This window comes from Dunckerocampus dactyliophorus, chromosome 13, assembly GCF_027744805.1.
Source record: "Dunckerocampus dactyliophorus isolate RoL2022-P2 chromosome 13, RoL_Ddac_1.1, whole genome shotgun sequence".
In the NCBI taxonomy this organism is placed as follows: Eukaryota; Metazoa; Chordata; class Actinopteri; order Syngnathiformes; family Syngnathidae; genus Dunckerocampus; species Dunckerocampus dactyliophorus.
Genome location: NC_072831.1, coordinates 30,474,522 through 30,489,091, shown reverse-complemented (window position 1 = coordinate 30,489,091; position 14,570 = coordinate 30,474,522). Strand labels below are relative to the sequence as shown.

Genomic DNA, 14,570 nt, shown 5'->3' with positions numbered 1-14,570 from the left:
CATATGTACCCAGCCAAACAAGAAATGAGCCACGGGCTGCAAACGGCCCAGTGCAGCACTTTGGACACCACTTGTTTTTAAAGATATGTTTAAAATTGATACGCACCTCCATGCAAACACAGAATTGTCTCTAATATCTGGAATATTTAGCTTTAATGAGGCGTAAAAATAGTAACAGTAAACATGTGATGCCAAAGTGCAAAGATGAGGCGCTAGCGTCGTTGCCATCGCATTCCCACCTTGAGCGTCTGGATGTGCGCTCTCAGCAGGTCTCTCCGGGCGGTCAGCGCCTCCATTCGGGCCCTCAGCTCCTTCACGCGACTCCGCTGCCCGAGTTGAGCTTTCCGGCTCCTTGCCTGCAACTCCAGCGCAGACAGCTGACTTAAAACGCCTGCGGAAGTCAAGTTATTCGCCATGTTGTCACCAAAGCGTCGACGACGGGTGCACGAGCTGGCGTTAGCAGTGCGCAAAAAACAAGCTAACGGCTAAGCTAGCTCCACAGTGTTATCTCCCGCTGCCTCCATCCTTTGAGATGTTCGATATCTTGATTATGTTTGACAAACAGTCCCCGGAGAATGAAACTGTGGCTCCTCCGCTGACAAATGCTTGATTTTGGCGGTTGCTTGTCGTCACTGTGGTCGTCAAGGCAGACAGGATCCGCCCCCTCACACAAAAAAACGGAAGTAAGCGATACCAAGTAAGTTCTGTACATAGCCAGTGTTTCAGATGCCAATACTTCTTTTATTCTTGATTATATTATGATCCCAATAAAACACAGGACATCGATTTTATTATGTTTTGAATGTAACTACATGATTAACGGCAGTAAACACAAATTGAACTAAAACAGGAGGGAAGCGAACGTCTATCGATGTCATCACACTAGTATGGCTCTGAAACTGATACCACCCGTGGTATTGCTGTTTGGATGGATCCGCCCATCCTTACCGGAAAAGCTCCGCAAACATTGGTGTCACGTGGAAGCAGAGGAAGGTGGATTAAATGATGCGATTAACAAATCATATGTGGATTGTTTTAAAACCCCAATTCGTCATCATTTCACTTGTCTTGGCTTGGTCTGTCGTATTTTTAATATGTGGGCTCAAACAGACGGCAAGATATTCTCCTTTTTCGCTTCACACGTCACACACTCTATCCAACTGCTTCCCTCTTCCGGTAACACCCAGTCTTCAAAGGCACACCAGCAAACATAAGGTTACGCCACAGCTCCCCTTTTAAAAAAAAACACACACAAGAAACTGGCGCTAACCCAAGTATTCTTATGTAACCGATGTGTTAATTCTGTTATTTTAATTTCACCAATAATTCATTTTTCATTTCTCACGTATGTATTTGTTGATATAAGCACATTTTATGGGTAGTCTTTATTTTATTTGTGTTCTTTTTGTTGTGTGAACTTTGACATTGCTGTGATGTCATTTCCTGCCATTCTGGCGCGCTCCTCTTCAGTCGCCTTCTGGACTGCTGAAGAGAGGTATGTTAGTCTGGTGGCAACAATGTTTGAATGTGTTCATGTGAATATAAGAGACATTTCATGCCATTGTGTACTCTGTATAATGTACAGTATTTGAAGACAACTCACGAAAGTTATTGCTGTTAATTAAGCTAGTTTTGGGGAGTTCGTTTTTCATGTGGTTTTCTTTTTTTTAGGAGACGTGTGCATGAAGCTTATTCAGGTTGCTGTACATTTTATGTGTTGTGCACAGGTATGTCGGCTCCCTCTTTTTGTATATTTTATTTAAAATGTTTCAGTCGCCTTCTGGACTGCTGAAGAGAGGAGACGTGTGCATGAAGCTTATTCAGGTTGCTGTACATTTTATGTGTTGTGCACAGAGAATAAACGCCCCCTCTGGATGGCAAGAGAACTGCAGCTGTCTCCTCATCATTCACCACGTCAAAGAACACAACGCAGAATTAATTTATAGCCAGTGTCAGTACAGACCGGCTACACTTATACCTGTTAACCTTCAGATAACCCATGATAAACTTTTCACACATTTCTCTTCTCTCCCCTTCTTACAAAGAAAAAAAAAACTTTTTTTCTTCTTTTTTTTTTTTTTCTTTTTACAAGTCCAGTCCTTGGGTTTTACCACCACTCTACTGAACCTAGTTTTCATGGGAACTGGTGTAGGGGTGTTTTCTGACTGCTCTGGACAATCCAGACGTTCCGGTGGTTGAAGAGAGAACCCCTCTGGTGAAGATGAAAGGCAGGAAATCTTTCTCTCGTCCCTGTCTGGCATTGGAACAAGATGACGCCTGTTTCTCCTTATAGTACCTTTAGGACTGTTCACCAGATAAGATCGTGGTGTGGCATGAGCTGATTCTACAGATCCTTCAGTCTTAGTGTCGACAACCCACACTGGCTGTCCTGGACTGAGTTCTCGTAGATCTCTCACCTGATGTCTCCTGTTGAATATTAATGTGTCCTTAAACTTCCCCTCCCTATCTTTTTGTACCACAATAGCACCGTCAGGCAACTCAGGGCGGAATAAAGAAGGGTGTTGAGGGACCTGAGTTTGAAGCCTTCTGCCCATAAGCAACTGGGCAGGGCTATAGCCATTAGACAATGGAGTAGCTCTGTAGGATAACAAAGCAAGATATGGGTCACTAGCTTTCTTTAGCAAGCGTTTCACAGTTTGAATGTGACGCTCTGCTTCACCATTGCTCTGGGAAAATCTTGGGCTGCTAGTAATGTGTTGGAACCCATATGTTTTGGTAGGGATGGGCAGCTGAAGCCTCATGAAGCTTCCACAGGGTTCATCTGATTGTGCCGGAAAATGAACCAACGTTTTGGGGCTTTGAACCACACAGAACAGTGACATCTGGTGGTGCACTGCAAGTATATCATGTCATCTACTTCAACTAGCTTTCTTGTTTTTGTACACAATAAAAAGCGTAAAACAAAACAAATTGTGATTGATTTATGTGGGAAGTGCTTGTGTTACTTGAAAATAAACAAAGTGACAAGGGATTGTGCTTGTGAAACAGGGCTAAAATGACTGCATGGGATATATTTCAAAGATTTTTATTTAAAAACAGGACTTTTTCAACTGTGGCTGGTTTCAGCCTGTTCCGTCTTTGGCTGACGACTTCACCAGCCTTGGAAAAAATCCTCTCACATGGCACAGAGGAGGCTGGTGTGCATAAAAATCTTACTGCCAGCTTGTAAAGGTGTGGGAAAAGTACTTTGTGGGTGATCCAGTACTTGAGTGGGTCCTCTGCTCTGGGAATGTGGGATTCCTTTAAGTACCTTGACAATAATTATTAGAATAACAATAACAATAATTCTATGTGATTCAGCAGCATATCATGACCGTTCAATAGTGATGCAGATTATAATGTTTACTGTACCTCTGAACCTCCACTGTCGCACTGGCAGTTGTGTTGGTCACCTGTTGTTGAGCACCAACATGCCTGTCCAGGAGTGCCCAAAGACTGTCATCCTCCAGTCGATTTGAAGGGCCTGCTCTTGGTGACTGTGGCTGTGGCTGTGACTGAGCAGGCAGTTCAATATGCATTGTTCCTGCACACTCCCTTATAAGTCTCTCTATGGCCGTTTGGGCACAGACTTGGCTGCAGAACCCCAGCTCCTTGAACCTCGGGTCTAGTAAGGTTGCCATAGAAAGTGCTGTGACCTTCTCCAACATTGCAAACTTTTCAATTAAATTATTTTTTAAATTGGTGGCCAGTTTCATACCCAGTGGGTGGGTGATATGGCCACATCTGCTCGAGATATAATGTTTTAGCATTTTAACTAGTGGTATGACTTTCGAGGCAGACACCTGTTTTTCCTCAGAAAGCTCCACTGTGGCCTGGTGAAATGGCTTCAGGACATCCAGGCACTGGTGCATCGCCTGGTAGTCCTCTGAGGTGAATGGGGTAAGGTCTGAAGAGAGGCTGGCCAGAGCTGTACCCATTGGCTCTCTTTCATTAAACAGCCTTTCCAACATGGCAAAAGTACTGTTCCACCTTGTGTCCACCTAAGATAAGATAACAAGCAAGTTTTATAAAGAGAATATCACAATTACAGTAACTACAAGAAGAGTAACAATGTTCAAACAGTAATCACCTCCTGAATCAATTTATGTTCCGGCCTGGCCAGCTGTCGCTGCATCTCAGAGAGCTTTTGTTTGGCTGTAGTGCTGGACTTAAAATGCCCAACAATCTTGCGCCCCCGACTCCGGATGTCCTCTAGTTCTGGGGTTTGAGCAAGGGACCGCTTTACCACCAAATTCAGCATGTGTGCAAAACACATTATGTGCCGAAGATGTAGTAAATTGGCACATGCAATCATATTGGGAGCACAGTCTGTGACCAGGCCTGTCACCTGTAGCACAGATTACATGTGCACAAATCACATATAGCAATTAGTAGTAGACAATATTGCAGGATAATCTTGTCTTTGACTGGTCTCTCACCTTCCCCTTAATTCCCCACTCTTCCATGAGGACATCTTTGGCCTCAGCCAAGTGAGCTGCAGTGTGGGTTTGGGGAAACTTTTGAACCCCCAAAACCACTGTGGAAAGCTGCACCTACAATGTGCAAAATCAGAGTGAGGCACAAGAACCATAGCAATACACAAAGTAGTTCAAAGAAAGGAAGTACATGCTACAGTATGACTGATACTTACCTCCTCAGTCATAAAGTGGCACGTTACAGCCAAGTAGGCGTCCATATTAATGGAAGTCCACATGTCTGCTGTCAGGCTAACAGCAGAGGCCTTGCTCACAAGAGCCATAGCCTTCTCCTTGGTAGCCTTGTATTTGTCATCCACCATTTTTCCCAAGGCCTTCCTATTCGGGATAATGTAGGTGGGGTCCAAAAGGTTGACAAAGGCCTAAGGGTGACATTAAATGAAATACAGCACATTAGGTAAACATGTATTGATACTCAAAATGGGAGAGACCCATGAACCACCATACCTTGAAACCTTTATCTTCCACGATGGAAAATGGTTGCATATCAACAACAATCATGTCCACCAATGCAGCATCAAGTTTTTGCTTCCTTGACACTGCAAAAAAAAAATTAGCATGTCAAGAAAATCCATACAGTGGAAATTTGTAATATGTGGGATTCAAACCCATAACCTTTGGATCTAAAGCCACTATGGTAACCATTGAGCTATAAGCTATGTCACCATTTGCACCCACCATCCACATCATATCAGAAATAATTACCGGCAGGAGGAGGATTGAAATTTTGGTTTGACATCTGAGGTGTTCCAACATGATGGATGGACCGGAGGTGCCGCATCATGGAGGAGGTGTTGTCATGATATGCCAACTCTTGTGGGCAAATCAAACACCGCACCTTCAAAAGAAAGAAAACAAATACTTACTTTTTAAAATGAAATACAAACCTACTTCTAGTTAAAAACATCATCAATAGCTAAGCTATAGCTATAGCTTTACTATAGCTAACTATAGTAAACTTGATTTGGTTTAAAGAATTCAGAGACACTTTGCACTCTCTCTTAGCAGTCATACACATAAAAATAATAATTGTTATTATATTATTATTATATTATAAAACAAATTTACAGTTGAAAACAAAAAACAGTCAAATATATTTCATCACACAATAGTATATTGTACTATAACTATACTATTACCTTATTAGGAGAAACGAAGGTGAAGTGATCCCAAGCCATAGAACGTTTCTTACCGGAAGCCGTGGTAAAGAAAGAGCAATGAACTCACTCGAATCCAACAGGGCAACAGACAGGGCAAAAGAACTAGTGTTCGGGAATCGTCGTTTTGGATTCATTTTTTTTTTAAAGAGAAGAGCGCGCCAAAGTGTTCAAACAGGTGAGCGAGTTCCGGTGACGTCAGAACCGTGGTTTGGCCAAACAATGCATTCGGCGCTTCAGACGTCATCAGTCACGTGACAGTGAAATTTGACACAAGCCCCGGAACATTGCGCCGAACCACTCTGCTTCACAAAGGTAAAACAAGCGCCGAAGCGTCTGTGTTAAACCGCCCATCCCTATGTTTTGGAAAAATCAGCAAACTGCTGACTTACAAATTGTGGCCCATTATCCGTATAGGATAATTCTGGGATGCCATGCCTAGAAAAAAAATAGATTTTAGGTGCACAATCCCTTCCTCTGAGCGTGTGGGCGTTAATTTGGCAATCTCCACAAATTTGGAGTAGTAGTCTACTACTAGCAAGTAGTTAGAATTATCTAGCATAAATAAATCTGCCGCTAGTTTTTGCCCCGGTCTCTCTGGAAGCTCACTGGGTAACAGTGGCTCAACCGGGTTGGCTCGTTCTTTCATGCATGTTGTGCAATTTGTTACCATCTCATTTATTTGGCTGCTCAGGCCTGGCCACCACACCGCTTCTCTTGCTCGCTCTTTACATCTCGTCATCCCTTGATGTCCCTCATGAATGGCTTCCAAGACAGATGTGCGCAATGCTGTGGGAATAAGTCTGGAGCCTTTTAGCAGCACACCATCATGCACAGTCAACATTGCTCTCTCTGACCAGTACGCTTTTACTGTACCTGAAAGTCTACCATAATCTGGCCACTCACTTTAGCAATATGACATGACTTCAGAACAAACAACATCCTCTTTTAGTTGCTTTCTCAACTGTGTCATGCACCTGTCACTAGCTGGCATATTGCTTACTAGCTCTTCAATATATATGTTTGTCTCTTTCATTAAGTCTTTGGCTAGATCGGAGTGTGAGGGTACTGGTGCACGTGACAGTGTGTCTGCTGTGTGTAGTGCTTTGCCTGGTGTATGTGAGATGTCATAGCTGTACCGCATAAGCCTGAGTCTAAATCTCTGTATTCTTGGGGGTAACTCTGTTAAAGCTTGCTGTCCTAACAGGCTAACTAATGGCTTGTGATCAGTCTCAAGTAAAAAATGTCTACCAATCAGGAAGTCTCTGAATCGTTCGCATCCCCATGTCAGTGCCAGTGCTTCTTTTTCCACTTGTGCATATCGTTGTTCTGTGTCCGTCAACGATCGAGATGCAAACGCCACCGGCCTCCACTCTTCTCTCTCTTTTTGTATCTTTTTGTAGGAGAACAGCGCCGAGTCCGTACAATGACGCGTCCGCCGCCAGTTTCAGCTCTTTGTTGGGGTCATAAAGCGTCAGCACCGGGGTCGGGGTGAGGTCATCCTTGAGTTGGTCGAATGCTGCCTGTTGTGCGCAACTCCAGATCCACTGATTCTTTTTTGAAAGCAGGTCTCTCAGTGGCTTGTCCTTTTCTGCTAGCCCTGGGATGAACTTTCCAAGCTGGTTTACCATGCCAAGGAAACTACGAACTTCACTTATGTTCGATGGCTCTTTCATTTCTTTCACAGCTTTAATTTTATCCGGGTCCGGCTGCACACCTTCTGCTGACACGATGTGTCCCAAAAACTTGACCTCGCTCCTATTCAGTTCACACTGGCCCATATTAAGTGTGACACCGGTTTCTTGTAGCTTGTGTAGCACTGCATGAAGTCTGGTGTCATGTTCCTCTTGGTTCTTGCCCCATACAAGAACATCATCCATGTGACAGACCACTCCCTGTAGCCCGTCGAGCGTCATGGACATCCGCCGTTGGAAGTGTTCAGGCGCTGAGGCTATACCAAATGGTAGCCTGTTGAAATGGAAACGTCCAAACGGGGTTATAAACGTTGTGTATCTTGCTGACTCTGGTGACAAAGGGATTTGCCAGAATCCACGGTTGGCATCCAACTTGCTGAAGACCTGCGCTCCTGCAAGAGATCCAAGTGTGTGTTCCACCAAAGGCAAGATGCATTTCTCTCTGCACACTGCTTTATTGAGGTGTGTGAGGTCAACACAGATTCTCACAGAGCCGTTTTTTGATGGCACCGGGACCATTCCAGAACACAACTTTTCCATTTTCTCCAGCTCCTCCTTCACTTTGCCTAGAAGAGGAATAGGAACACGCCTTGGTGTTGCCAGTGAGAAAGGGTCTGCTTCTGGCTTGAGCTTGATCGAGTATGGCTGCTCCAGCATACCTAGACCTTTGCACAGTTTGGGGTATGACTCAGCTAACACTCCCTTGTCGATGCTGTCCGCCTTACAAACAAGGTTGAGTTTCACACTTGCTGGTCTACTTAACAGATTCACCTGTAGGCCTTTTATGACATACACTGGTTCTTGAACCACCTGCTCGCCTATGCGCAGTGAAGCCGTGTATTTGGCTATCACCGGGAGTGCTGTGCCACCTGGGCCAATCAACGGTCTGTTGGCGTCTGTAAACTTGGAGTCACGATTAGAAATCTTGAGATATGTCCGCTCCGAAATAGCTGAGACGTCTGCACCTGTGTCGATCTTGAATCTGACTTTGTGGTTTCTGATGGTTACGTCGCATAACAGGGGTCTATGCCGACATCTAGTGCTCCAAGAAATAATAGTTCCTCACCGCACCTTGCACTTGCTTCCACTACATGCACTGCTTTTGCCGTTTTGCACACTTTACTATAATGTCCCTTTTTTCCACAAGTGTGACAGATCACATCTTTGGCTGGACACTGGAATTTCCCATGTAGCGGGGATTTTCCACATTTGTAGCATTTTTGGTCTGTTGTCATTTTTGTTTTCATGGACGTGCTTTTTTGTTGAAACGATGTCTGTGGTGTGTACTTTTTTGTTTCTTATCTTGAGCTGTCACAGCATCAACTTCTGCTTTCGCCTCACCCCTGAGGTCAGTTTGCTGTTTCTTAATGACTTCTGACTGTCTTGCTATATTCACAGCTTTCTCCAGTGTCAGATCCTTGTCCAGCTGCATGCGCTCTGCAAGACTAGTGTCTCTGAGTCCTACCACGAGGCGATCTCTTATCAATTCGTTGTGGAGTGCTCCATAATTGCAATTGTCCGCCAGGGAGTACAAAGCAGTGACGAATGAATCCACTCTCATTGGACTGTTGAACACGTTGGTTGAATCTAGCTCTTTCGTAGATCACATTCTTTCTGGGCACAAAGTATACTTCAAACATTTTTCTAACGTCGTCATATTGTTGCCTCTGTACTTCAGTTAAAGCTTGACCACGCAGTATATCGTCCGCTTCGTCGCCCATGCAGTAAATTAGCGTTTTTACCGGGTTAGCTTGCGAGCTGAGATGCAGATTGCTGGCCAATCTAAATCTTTCAAAGCGTCTCTCCCACTCCTGGGGCTTTGTAAAGTCGAACGCTTCCGGAGGCTGAATCGTGAACGTTGCATTAGGTGGTGGATTAGCAGGGTTAGATGCTAGCTGGGGGGCCTGCGCGCCATCCATTCCCGCGCCGTGCACTTTTTCTTTTTTTTTTTTCCTCTCTCTTCGCCTGCCGACTGCACCGAGAAAAACACAAAACACTTTCCCAACAGTCTTCCACTGCCGCGACTCTGACACCATGTCGTATTTTTAATATGTGGGCTCAAACAGCAAGATATTCTCCACATGCAAGTTCTCCCCTTTCGCTTCACACGTCACACACTCTATCCAACTGCTTCCCCCTTCCGGTAACATCCGGTCTTCAAAATAAAGGCACACCAGCAAACATAAGGTTACACCACAGGTCGTCAGATACCTGACAGGTATGCTCACTGGACACTCCATTAGGTACGCTTAGTCACATCTCTTAAGGCACGGGTGTCCCAGCGTTTTACAGCCAGGTGACTTAATGCCCATAATGTTGTAATTCCCCCCACCGCCACATCACCTAATTTAAAAAAAAATTCAACTCCTAAAAAGAGTTTTTTCTTTACCATTTCAACTCTGCTACTAAAATGACATTATTTTTCCTCAGAATATTGCCAGTTTATTCCCGTAAAATTGCTACTTTTTGTTAGAATAATATTTTGACTTTATTCCTGTAAACTGAGTTTTTCCCCTTTTCTGCTGTTTTTAACCTTTTCCAACTATTTCAACTTTCTTTCTTGTGCTTCTGAATTTATTACCATCATATTTTGACTTTATTCTCCTAACAACCAAATTTTCCAAAAATTACAACTTTGTGTTTCTCATGTTATGACCACAAAAAAACTATTTTTTAAAAATATTTCAACTCTGCTACTCTGACATTTTTCCCTCATGAGTTTATTCTTGTTAAATTGATACTTTTTTGTCATTCCAATACGACTTTTTTCTCTAAATATTTTGACTTTGTTCTTGTAAAATTACTGCTGGTTTTCCCTTTCTTGCTTTTTTTTTGTGTTAAATTGTATTTTTAGAATGCACCATGGGTCAATAAGAAAACACGGGGCATAGTTGGCCCCGGGCCGCACTTTGGAGTGCCCTGTCTTAAGAGATATCTCCTATTGAACCACCTTTGAATTTGCAGTCAAGTCACCTAAGCGAACATGTTCATTCAAGTTTGTTTCAGGTGTCAGGTGACAAAGACCCCAACGGCACAACGCTTGCAGACGACACAGCAACACAGGAGCGTTTACTTCCTGCCACGACTTACGTGGAGCATGAATCATCGGTGTAAAAACATCGGATGTCGATGAAATTAGGGATGACCCCATCCACATTTTTTGGCTTCCGATCAGATGTGATTTTTTAAAAATAATAATAAAGCTTTTGTTACGAACATTAATTTGTGTAATTGAATATGGTTATGAAAATAGCTCTTCAAAGCATTAAAACCTCAGAGTCAGGTCCCTAATCCAATAAAAGATCCAACAAACGTCCATCCAATAAAAGGTCAAATTGGGAAAAAATAAGTGTGCAAAATACTTCTAGGGTAGGACTAACCATTTGACATGGTTATAGATCAATTTGTGTATATTTACAATATATGACAAACTCTCTTCAACCAAAGTCATTTACAGTATTGATGTTCCCTAGTATAAATAACCAGCGGTTAGAGCGGCACTTCCCGTGTGAGCTCCCCGCACCATGACACAGCAGTCCGGGCACGTTGAGGGGGAACTAGCGCTGTAGTCCAACGTGAAAGTAACTTAACCACGGTACACGGCGGACATGTCTGCATGGTGGTGTCGTCTTTTTTTCTTCTTGCGGGTGGCGGGAGTCTGTGGCGACCGGCTTTGAGGCGCATTACCGCACCTACCGTGTTGGAGTGTGGCCCAGAGTTACCAACGTGATAAGCAACCGTATCAGCCCGATCTCGTTATTGTCCGATATTCAGAATACAGCGGCTCGGCAGCCGATCCCAGGATGGATGGGAGCGGGACATCCCAAAATGGAATATGTGCGTCAAGCCAAAGATTGTGCCAATGCTTTAGGTTTTCCTGCCTATTTACTTATGCAGCTTGGCTGCTGTCATCAAAACAACGTGAATGACTTGAATATTTATGCAGATTGTAAATGAAAATACTCTACTGGTATGTTTCCATGATCATTCTGGGGGACTTTCAGAGCAAGCTGGTACATGTGCCCGTGTCTGCTGCTTCTAGTGCCTTACTTGTTTTTATTGTCCAATCATATGGGAAAATTAAAACCACTTATTTTTGCAATGATTTGTCCTCTATGTATTATTTTAATGAAACATTTCAGTAAGAAACCCTACCAGTTTTAACAAATACCCATAGGATTCCAGCCTAGTTTTAGTATTAATAAGGACGGTTTAATCCAGGGGTGTCCACAGCGTGACCCGCAGCACATTCTAAAAATAACAGGACAACTAAAAAAAATAAAATAAAAAGCAAAAGTCAAGTCCTGCAAGTATGGAGGTGTGGGGGCGCCAGCTTATGGAGTGCTTTGAAGGTGATGAGTTTCTATTGAAAGCGCTGTCGGACAGGAAGCCAATGGAGGTAAGAGAGAACGCGTGTGATGTGGTCTGAGTATTTGGTGTAATAATCATTCTGGCAGCGCAGTTTGAATAAGCGGAAGGTAACGGGTTAGTTTCTGTGGACGTTACGTTAATCAAGGCGGGAGGTGACCCAAGCATTCATGAGAATTTCTGTCAAGTGCTGGGAGAGAGAGGGTCGGAGTTAGGAGATGTTGCGAAGATGGAAGAAGGCTGTGCGTGAGATATTTTTCATGCGGGATTGGAATGAAAGGCTGCAGTCAAGGTGACGCTGAGGCTCTTGTCTTGAGAAAAACTATTCAACCATCTGTTTCATTGTTGAGGGAACGGGCCTTGGAGAGCGATGACTTGGAGCCTACAAGAAGAACTTCACTTTTATTGCCATGGAGTTTGAGCGTATTCATGGACATCCAGTTAGCGATGGCCTGGAGGCAGTCTGGACTGGCAGCAGGGCTTGGTTGCAAGATGATGCATGTCATCCGCGTAACAATGAAAACAAATGCCAAAATAACAAAAAATATTGAAGATCATCGATCATAAAAAGTAGGGGACCAAGGAGTGAACCTTGGGGGACACCGTGAATGATTGGTGAGCATGAAGATTTTCCATGGTGACCTTGAATAAATTGCAAACGGTTGGACTTGCGTGCGCCAGAGACCCCAATGCAGGCTAACCCATCCGGGAGGGCAGTGTGACATGTCAAAAGGTACACTTGGCTCGAGGACAGTGAGAACGGAGAGAAGTCTGCTGCAAGGAGGAGGTTGTTGGTGATGAGAGCTGTTTCAGGACTGTGGTTGGGCCAAAAACCTGACTGGAGGGGCTCAAACTCATTGTGAGTAGATGGTCCTGGGGTTGAGCGGCTACTTGGCCTGTCACAATAAATTTATTGTGCTACAAATTATTGTTGATATTTGATATTATTGACAACATTTTTTGAGACCATTTTATCATTAATTGTCATGAGGTGAATTCCACGTTTGAACCACTAGATGGTACTCAAGTATAGTGTACGGTGTCCCTGTGACGGACATTAGCTTGACACACAAGCTGCCTGTATGTGTTTTTGCAACATAGCCAGCAACGTATGTGAGTGTGCACCATTTTGCACTGTTTTGTTTACATTATCCGGCCAAACACCTCAGTAAGCGTTGGTCGTCTGGACAAAGGCCCTGCTGCCCAAGGCACCTCCATTGGTAGTTTTTTCCCAGTTGAGTGTGTTCATGTGCTCACCTTGTTCACCTTAGAAACCATCACTCCTGTGCCTCCATTCATGTTAGCATATGTTAGCGTGTAACCGAGGCAGTTTTGAGAGAAGGAATGGTGCCAGTAGACAAGGAGGTGTGCTTTTTTCCCCCCCATTTCTGCTGTTGTAACTATTGTTGTAACTATTTAAAAATGCGCCCATTTCAACTTTGTTCTTGTACATTTTCTTTACGTAATTTTGACTTCACTCCAACAATAATTTGACTTCATTGTCAACATAACTGTTTCATGCAAACTCATTTTCCAAAAATGACAACTTTATTCGTTTGGTTTGTTATGATTATAAAGTTAAACGTGAGAGAAGAGATTGTTCACCCATCGTTTAGGAATAGTTTAGTATATTTTTACAATATTCTGTACTTGCAATCAAGATTCACTGATGGCCTTTTCCTTCATCTTTCTTTTGCCCTTCCCACTCCTCATCGTCGTCGTCCACAGAGATTCCCTTGTCAGCTGCACATTTGCGGTACGCCCAACCCTCCACCTCTGCCCTGCAACAAAAACACTTGATGACATAGCACTTCAGTCACGGCGCCGTCTAGCGTGACTCCAAAAGGCTCACAAGTTGACGTCGTACCGCCTGAGGAATAAAACACACTCCTTGTGTCCGTATATTTCAGCAATTCGCACTGGCTTTTCCCCGCTGGCGTCATCCTTGTCGAGGGGTGCGTGGACCGAGTGCAGCAGCCTCAGCACCGCCAGGGACCCGGCCTCGGCGGCAAAATGGCCCGGGGTCCACCCGAGTTCTGTCCTCAGACAGGGCCGGGCTCCGTGGTCGAGGAGAAGCCTCGCCGTTTCCACGTCTCCTGAAGAGGGGGGAGGGGAGAAAAAGTAGGCGTATGTGTGTGTGGGTCACATTTACCCATATGCTGTCCTACCTTTGGATGCAGCCCAGTGCAGAGGTGTCTTGTTGCCCCAGTCCGTGTCCTTCTGATTGGGGTTGCATTTCTTCTGCCTCAAAAGCTTCTCAACCTGATCCAAGTCTGCCGCTGCTGCTGCCTGGTGCAACTCTGACATGGCTATGCTGGTTGCCGAGGCAACTGACAACAACAACAAGGGCCAAACACTAATGCCAGTAATGGTGCCTTTTGATAGCAATCTTTTTGGCAAATGAGATGAGAGCTTACCTAACCAAGATGGGACAGCCTGCTGAGGTGCGACCGTGTTATTTTACTGGACTTCTTTTATTTTGAAGGCCTGATTTTAAAGGACAACTGCTCTCTCTTTTTAATTTTGCCCATCATCCACAATCCTTATGTGAGATATGAACACACGTCTCTTTTCTGCGAGTCCTAAAGATATGAAAACGGGTAAAAAAGAGGTAGCTAATTACTGCACGTAATGGGACACACCTATGAAAACACCTCCAGCAAGGTTTAGAGGTTTTCCATCCATGCTGTGAGCATGTAGTAACAGGTATATTCATCATAACATAGAATACTTGGAGTATTTTGGGAACTTCGTACCTGGGTGCATTGATTTCACATAAACTTAGAAAGGAACGCTACACCTAGCGTCAAAAACACAGCTCCAATCTGTAGCGTTACCTTTGGCTAGTGTGTGGT

The 14,570-nt window shown here is 44.1% G+C and overlaps 3 protein-coding genes across 6 annotated transcripts in view; all 3 read right to left on the bottom strand.

The window, feature by feature from the left end:
* The window catches only part of cenpo (centromere protein O), a 9,055-nt gene extending 8,369 nt beyond the window's left edge, over window positions 1–686 (bottom strand). Inside the window, exon 1 of the mRNA XM_054795702.1 lies at window positions 240–686. Coding sequence (XP_054651677.1) covers window positions 240–416 — 177 coding nt within the window. The 5' untranslated portion in view covers window positions 417–686. The remainder of the gene's footprint in view (window positions 1–239) is intronic.
* Window positions 687–3,063: 2,377 nt separating this feature from the next.
* On the bottom strand, window positions 3,064–13,554 carry LOC129192570 (zinc finger BED domain-containing protein 4-like). 2 transcript variants are annotated; one of them, XM_054796727.1, is made up of 8 exons: window positions 13,370–13,554; window positions 5,202–5,334; window positions 4,944–5,035; window positions 4,652–4,858; window positions 4,440–4,553; window positions 4,091–4,348; window positions 3,373–4,001; window positions 3,064–3,239 (listed from the first exon to the last, which is right to left on the bottom strand). In XM_054796727.1, exons 2-8 carry the CDS (start codon window positions 5,278–5,280, stop codon window positions 3,137–3,139), a joined length of 1,482 nt encoding a protein of 493 aa, XP_054652702.1. In that variant the 5' UTR covers window positions 5,281–5,334; window positions 13,370–13,554; the 3' UTR covers window positions 3,064–3,136. The 2 variants fall into 2 exon arrangements, with proteins under 2 accessions (XP_054652702.1, XP_054652703.1); XM_054796728.1 differs by lacking the exon at window positions 3,064–3,239 and having other exon boundaries at window positions 3,449–3,625; window positions 3,804–4,001.
* Window positions 13,357–14,026, bottom strand: LOC129192571 (ankyrin repeat domain-containing protein 66). Of its 3 annotated transcripts, none has more exons than XM_054796730.1 (3): window positions 13,884–14,026; window positions 13,568–13,811; window positions 13,357–13,496 (listed from the first exon to the last, which is right to left on the bottom strand). In XM_054796730.1, the coding sequence occupies exons 1-3, from the start codon at window positions 14,020–14,022 to the stop codon at window positions 13,379–13,381; spliced, it is 501 nt and encodes a 166-aa protein (XP_054652705.1). In that variant the 5' UTR covers window positions 14,023–14,026; the 3' UTR covers window positions 13,357–13,378. The 3 variants fall into 3 exon arrangements, with proteins under 3 accessions (XP_054652705.1, XP_054652706.1, XP_054652707.1); XM_054796731.1 differs by having other exon boundaries at window positions 13,583–13,811; XM_054796732.1 differs by having other exon boundaries at window positions 13,357–13,491; window positions 13,583–13,811.
* Window positions 14,027–14,570: the final 544 nt, after the last annotated feature.